At 42.9% G+C, this 7,733-nt stretch overlaps 1 protein-coding gene across 1 annotated transcript; it reads left to right on the plus strand.

Moving 5' to 3' along the window:
- The first annotated feature begins 4,195 nt into the window (after window positions 1–4,195).
- LOC127576487 (probable G-protein coupled receptor 139) lies at window positions 4,196–6,850 on the plus strand. The gene is made up of 2 exons (XM_052026970.1): window positions 4,196–4,265; window positions 5,919–6,850. The coding sequence occupies exons 1-2, from the start codon at window positions 4,196–4,198 to the stop codon at window positions 6,848–6,850; spliced, it is 1,002 nt and encodes a 333-aa protein (XP_051882930.1).
- Window positions 6,851–7,733: the final 883 nt, after the last annotated feature.

Here is a 7,733-nt window from a genome sequence, read left to right on the forward strand (position 1 = left end):
GACCCCAGATGTAGATTCTTGTTCATTTCACAGAATTGAGACAATAATTCACCGACTATTTGGGGACTTCTGAAAAAAGAAATGAAATCAATCTTCAGTGATATGGGAAGCACTTTAAATTGCAGACAATCCCTTTGACGCCGGCGTAACGTTTTCTTCATCTGACAATAGTGACGCACGTCAGAACGACCTTTAATTCCCAGTCATCAGGGAAACCATTTGATCTTCAGCTGACACAGAAGTTAGGTCGACAATCAATACAGTAGAGATAGGGAGAACACCGTTCTCTTTACCGGAGAAAGATAAAAATGAAAAAGTCTGCGTATGCTCAGCGAGTCAAACACATCTGTGGATTGTGAAACCCTTCAGTCCCAGTGGATAATGAAGCTTTGCTGCTTATATGGAGGAATAATTCACGTTTTCTTCACGCCAATATCACCCGCAATTCTGTGCAAGACCCTGCGCCCCTCGTTTTTTCTTCATTCAAAATCTCCCTTGAAGCGCTTCAAAATATAATCATGTGATTCAGAAGAAAAACCATATCCACACACTGCAGAAATCGACGACAGAGGTGTATGAGGCTGAGGTGGTGTGCTGGGTTCTGCATTTCACTCTCAAATCAAGTGCCTCTATTGCATGCAAGATGTCCAATTCAGAGACGAGTAAATTCTGTTGCTGCCCAGTCGTTCTGCTTCGCTGCCCTCTCTTTGCTCTCAGACACTGGCTCAGTGAACAAGCGCATTTAGATCACAGTCCTCACCTAGACAACTGATTGTTCTCCCAGATGTGGCCAAAGCCTAGCGGCGCTGTGTACTTCCTGCCCTTTCACACACTCTCTGATGCGCTTAGTTTTGACACTTGTGGTCTCTCCGTCCAAGTCTCGCATTTTCCGTTGTTGTTCTGAGCGCCTTTCCTACCCAATGTTGTTGGAAAGTTGTTACTTTTGTCGTTGATTTCTGCTCGCTAAACTGAGGCGTTATGAAGAATGCCAGTGAAATTCCGGTGAGCAAGCACGTGGATTATACATCAAAGCCCCAGCGTAAAATATGTCGACAGGGAAGTTAATTGCACCCGGACATTCCGTTACGGTGTTTAGGCCGGAGGAACCAATCCAAGTTCATTTCTGGTTACGTTCCTTTCAAGTTACTCATGATTCTTTCTTGTTTCAGATATCCAGAAGGAAACCATCCCAAAGTGGTTGGAATTATTAAATTTAATAATTCTATGCAAGGCAAGGTGGAACGAGCGATATCGATTGCCTATAATCTCAGCGGTTGAGGCTGTGGGTTCTGTAGAACATTCGACTGGAGTTGTTAACTTACATCTTGACTGAATACTGCAACTATGACGTGATGTGAGCGGTTTTTGTTTCTTACCTTACAAGACATGACCAAATGCTGCTTACCTAGAGGTGTTGAGAATAAGAGGAAGGAAGTCACATTGTAACTTTACAACACTTTGTTTGGACAGCCTCCGGAGTATGATATTCAATCCTGGTCGCTCCATTATCGGAAGGATGTGTGGACAAGGAAAAAGCTTCAGGATGCTGCCTGGATTAGAGGGCATTTGCAAAAAGTATAGGATGGATATATTAGTGTTTTCACTGGAGCCGCAGAGGCTGAGCGTAAACCTGATGGAAGTTTATAAAATTATGAGAGGCACGGTAGACATCCGATTTATTAGTCGTAGCGTCGAAATGCCGAATGCTCGTGGGCGTGTATGTGAGTAGAAATGGGGAATATTCAACGGAGATGTTCGGACAATTTTGTACAGAGAGTGCTGGATGCCAGGAATGCGCTGCCAGGGTTGGTGGTGGAGGCATATAAGACAGAAGTGTTTAAGAGACTCTTTGATAGGCACATGAATAGGCAGAGAATGGAGGTTAATGGACTAAGTGGAGGCAGAAGGGATTTGGTGCCCTTAGCTTCATGAGTTTGTTACCACATCGTGTTTCCAAAGATCTCTCCCTGTGCCCTAATGTTCTATAATCTATATCCAAGAGAACCGATACGAGGTTCAATAGCAACAGAGAATGATATTTACTTCACACGATGGGAACCACGAATCATTATGCACGTAACCATATCATTCTACTGCAAAGGATTGAGTTCCAACAAAATTTAATATGTCTTCACTAATTCTGTTGATCATGGCATCATTTTTTTTCTTTTACTTTAATGGGAAATATGACTGGTGATTTCTCCAAGCCTCTCATGCTTTCTGATCAGCCATTCTGTACCTTATTCCGTATCGCAAGTGATGTCACTCCAACCTTTCCTTTCACGAGGCGGGTGTTCCGCGTTTCTTGTGGTAAAGGCGAGGGTAACCACGCCGACGACTTATCGCAACTTCCACAAGACCTTGTGTTTATGGTGCAATGCAATGTAATTCACCGTCAATTGCTGACAACAGCCCCATCTTTGTGTGACTTTATTTCCCAGGCAGTTTAACTGAACTGTCTCAGACCATCCAGTTATTAAAATACATATTCGCAAGTTGCAATGCTACTTCCAACGATATATTCACAAGGACGTATGATCGGCTGTTCCATAAACTGATACGCTTGACTTTTGCATCCCTCTTCCTGAATCCTCCTACTGAACTGCCACGCGTTGCGTTTATCAGCTAGAAATCCCATCAGGATCTCTACATCTCTTTGACTTCCATCACCATACTGTATGCCCTTCACCTTTATTTCACCTTACACGCACGTTAGGAAATTAATCAAGCTGTTCCTGTACACCTCATTAATGAAAACAGTAGAACTGGTACGGAGCCGTTCTGGATGTGACCTGGATGAAGAAGTGGAGGGATGGGTTCGTAAGTTTGCTGATGACACAAAGGTTGGAGGTGTTGTGGATAGTGTGGACGGCAGTCAGAGGTTACAGGAAGACATAGAAAGGATGAAAAACTGGGCTGAGAAGTGGCAGATGGAGCTCCACCCAGATAAGTGTGAAGTGGTTCATTTTGTTAGGCCAAATATGATGGCAGAATATGGTATTAATTGTAAGACTCTTGGCAGTGCGGAGGATTAGAGGGATCTTGAGGTCCGATTCTATAGGACGCTCAAAGCGGTTGCACAGGTTGACTCAGTGGTTACTAAAGCATACGGTGTATTGTCCTTCATCAATCGTGGAATTGAATTTAGGAGCCGAGAGGTAACGTTGCAACTATATAGGACCCTGGTCAAACCCCACTTGGAAAACTGTGCTCAGTTCTGGTCACTTCACTACAGGAAGGACGTAGAAGCCGTAGAAAGGGTGCAGAAGAGATTTACAAGGATGTTTCCTGGATTGGGGAACATGCATTATGAAAATAGGTTGAGTGAACCCGGCCTTTTCTCCTTGGACCGACGAAGGATGAAAGATGACCTGATAGAGGTGTATCAGATGATAAGAGGCATTGATCGTGTGGATAGCCAGAGGCTGTTTCCCAGGGCTGAAATTGTTGCCACAAGAGGTCACACGTTTAAGGTGCTGAGGAGTAGGTACAGAGGAGATGACAGAGGTAAGTTTTTTACTCAGAGAGTGGTGAGTGCGTGGAATGGCTGCCAGCAACGGTGGTGGAAGCGGATACGATAGGGTCGGTTAAGGGACTTTTGTATAGGTACATGGATCTTAAAGCAATAGAGGGCTATGGGTAAGCCTAGTAATTTCTAAGGTAGAGATGTTCGGCACAACTTTGTTAGCCAAAGGTCCTGTATTGTGCTGTAGGTTTTCTGTGTTCCTATGACCCCGGTGGAACTCAACTATACAGATCCCAGCAATCTGAAAGATAACTTAAACATCTCGCTGCCTTTAGATTCAGAGAAAATTTACAGCCCAGACGCAAATTTCCCTTTGATGCCAGCGAACTTTTATTTGCAAGTCAGTCAACGTTAATAGTCAAAATCCACAGCAACAATCCGATTTAATTTTACCTTAGCCCCTGTCATATAACTTCTGTCCATTTACTTTTATCTGAACAATTAGATTTATCGAATAGCAACCCAAGGTATTTTCATTTTAAGTGCGTATTAAATGGTTAATTAGCATACACGTGGATATGCTTGCCTGAATTTATTTGTTGGGAAGAAGGTAATCAGCAGCTGCAAAAATTCAAGTTAAGTACCTCTCCAGTGATTTACATCAAGTATAAATACATATGTGCCTCTGCATAATTCAGAGATTATAACTCTGCATCGTGGGCACGGGAAATGCACGCGCCTGGAAATGGACCGGTATTTGCCGCTTATTATTCCATCCTTGCAGCTTTCGGCATTCCAGGTAAGGGCTGACAGAGGATGAATATGCCGACAAACATCTTGACACCGTTCCACTGTCGAACAGTTCATTGCACATTATATCTGTTACGTTTCTATTTCACCAGTGTTACTTCGATATCAACACGGTGCCTTTCCTCTCTTCCTTTCGTCGCGAACTCTTAAAAAAACAGGAAGGTAACCACCTCTGTTATAGCGGGGAAGTATTTACAAAATGTGTGCTCTTGGCTTTATTTCAGCAGTAGCCATCTTGCCACAGCATGTTCTTGTACTTTTCAATATATTTTTAAATATTTTACACTCATCGCACATCAATGAGGTCCGGTCTTTCTTTGTCGATTGTTCTGACTTTCTCCTGATTCACTTTGCCAAAAGGAGTTTTGAGATATATGAAGACCGTAATTATGTCACTGCAATGACATGCAAGACTTGGGCTGTTGAACTAATCGCCAAATATTAATTTGGATTTCAACTTCTGTTCTTATTTATCTCTCCACAGATCTTGCCTGATCTGAAATTGCAGCGTTAGTTCCTTGCAATAAATGCACATTCATCTTTTAGTTTCGAAATGGTTATTTATCCACTCGTTGTTCATTTCAATGAATGATGTGACTTGAGTTATTAATGCAACACATAATGGTAATGTTGTTTGGCATGTCCTATGTTTCCTCTTCCGCAGTCCTGACCAAACCAGCCTTAAAAACTGTCCTTGAATTTTCACTAGTCGCGTCAGCCACGATTTTATGTGCTGAAAAAGTACCGAGATGACGCACAGCTGTTTCTCTCCTATATCATCATTGAATTCAGAAATCTTTGTTAGCAAAATCTCTTTTATATTTATTTTTCAAGGAATTGAGAAAGGTTTGATTTTCCCAACTCCAATCTGAGAAAAAAAATCTTTCGGAGCACCATGTGCTTGGTCACGGTCTTATGATGGAGCATGCATGGTCACATTCGCAGGGCAATATCAAAAAGCGCATTGTAAAAGCAATTGCTTTTTGCACCGAGAACTGAAACTAACTCTTGGCTGTTTCATCCATTCTAAGATTTCGTGGAACTTTTAAATGCAGGCCAGGATATGTTTCCGTGTCAAATCCAGCATTGTTCCACGAAAAAGCTGAAGAGAAAATAGCAAGATTTTTTGCTGTTTGCAACACTTCTCTGGCCGCTGCAACTCTCTCCGTTACATAGGTCACAATGAACACGGTTGTGGTCCAGCTCTACCGCCAGGAGGATGCACTGCATCAGTGTCATTTGCTTAAGGCACCTACTTTGTTCCGTGATCACTTCCGGTAGCTGTTCTAATATTTACACAATCACTGCTCTGTCTCTCTTTGGTTTCTTCATATCATAATTCACCTTCATCTAATTCCATGCATTACGTTCCGATGTAGAAATTCTCCAACACAAAGAAAACAATTTGTCAGTTTCATGTTCCAGTTGGTTCCTTCGTTCTGTTTTCACCTTCAAATACATGAGCTAAAAAAATACTGTACAATTGTGACGATTATTCTCGCGTATAAGCACCTATCCAACGATAATTTTCAATCCCAAAGCCATTTGTCAGGTCTCTGCATTTTCTTGCGGTCTCTCGCCAGGTTCGTGCAGCAGCCTTCAGACCAAATACTTTTACCTTGTTTCTCCCTCTCTCTTGCAGCCAACTTGGTGACGATTGTGATTCTCTCCCAAGGAAGATGCGGCCTGTCGAAATGTATCACTCTTTATCTGTTGCTCATGGCAGTGGCGGATCTGCTCATCATTATCACCGCCGTGATATTAAGCCGCCTTCGGGCTATTTATTTCCCTGTTAGTTTCCTGTCCATCACTCCCGCCTGCAGTCTCATTATTATCTTCAGCTGGGCTTCCAAAGACACATCTGTCTGGCTGACAGTCGCATTCACCTTTGATCGGTTCATCGCCATCCGTTCCCAGAAACTGAAGCGGAGATACTGCACCGACAAAATCGCGGCGGTCATCACAGGAATAATTTGCGTGCTGGGCACTTTGAAAAACGTTCCCTCTTACTTCTTGCTCGAACCTCTGTATGTAGTTGATAACGTGCCCTGGTATTGCAACATAAAGGATGCATTTTACACTTCAGCACTGTGGAGAGTTTATGAGTGGCAACGACGTCTTTTAAACCCTTGCCTCCCTTTTCTCCTCATTTTGTTGCTCAACGTTCTGACGGTCAGACACATTCTGGAAGCCAGCAGAGCCCGCAGGAGGCTCCGGGCCCAGAGCAATAGGGACAATCGGAGGGATCCAGAGATGGAGAGCAGGAGAAAGTCCATCATTTTACTCATGACGATCTCGGGCAGTTTTATCCTGTTGCGTTTTACCTATCTCGTAAATTTTATCTTTGTACAAGTTACAAACAATAACTATGCTGGCAGTTACGATTCCACCGACCCGAAGTTCATCCTCCAAGAAAGTGGATACATGCTGGAGCTTCTCAGTTCCTGCACCAACTCGTGTATTTATACAGGGACTCAGACGAACTTCAGAGGGCAGTTAAAGAATGCGGTTAAATACCCCTTCGGTTTATTTCGAAGGATGTTAAAATTCTCGCTCATATTCCAACGGCAATAGCACGAAAGAGAGCGTTAATTTGTTTTGGAACTGTGTAGTGATTTACTTTTTGTTCTCAGGTCAAAAATAATGTGAGCAGTCTCTTAATGATGCGTGCTGTAGCCGCATGATTATGACATTGGGCACAGAACAAGATCGAAAATCACAGTCGAATATTGAAGAAATAAAGTACAACTAAATGCCATCTGCATGTATTGTTTATCCTTTTATAAGTATTCAGGTTGTTCTGGCCAGTTAATTGTTTCCAGCGTTAGTTAATTGGTGGTGAACGCAATAAGTTTCTGTCATCTAGGAGAGCTATTATGTGGACGGCATATTCGTGTGTGACTGAAGTCACATGCATAAACGCGTTAAGTATTTAGGTTCCTTTCGCAAAGAGAAGTTATTGGCGCATCACAGTTTTAGCCAGTGATGTCCAGGGTTAACTGAACCGGGCCCAGGACCTTACAACCGGTGACTCTTCACATTATTCTCCTCACTCAAGATTAAATCTCCATTGAAATCAATGTAATCCCCTGAGCATGAGGCACTCTTATACGAGGGAGTTAGGAAGGAAGCTGAGAGGAAGGACCTCAAGGGTAGTGATCTCTGGATTGCAGCCTGTACCACGTGCCAATGAGGGTAAGAATAGGATTATTTCGCAGACGAATGCGTGGCTGAGAAACTCTGCATGCATCCAAAGCCAGTATACCCATGTTTGGAGCATAAGGGAGTTGTCACGGGTAAGTTTTTTGCACATAGAGTGGTGGGTGCATAGTACGTACTGCCAGCACAGGTTGTGGGGGCAGATACATTAGGGTCAATTAAGAGCTTTATAGATAGAAGTGAGGAAGTGAAGGGTTAAGAATTGCAGACATACTTATAACTGGCAAACAAAATCTAT

The sequence above is a fragment of the Pristis pectinata genome, chromosome 12, assembly GCF_009764475.1.
Source record: "Pristis pectinata isolate sPriPec2 chromosome 12, sPriPec2.1.pri, whole genome shotgun sequence".
Taxonomy (NCBI): Eukaryota; Metazoa; Chordata; class Chondrichthyes; order Rhinopristiformes; family Pristidae; genus Pristis; species Pristis pectinata.

What these genes read in the sequence shown, in the direction of transcription:
- LOC127576487 (XM_052026970.1), top strand. Translation starts at nt 4,196, where the DNA reads ATGCACGCGCCTGGAAATGGACCGGTATTTGCCGCTTATTATTCCATC. An exon ending in TGCAGCTTTCGGCATTCCAG is followed by an intron (nt 4,266 to 5,918) that starts GTAAGGGCTGAC and finishes TCTCTCTTGCAG; the next exon opens with CCAACTTGGTGACGATTGTG.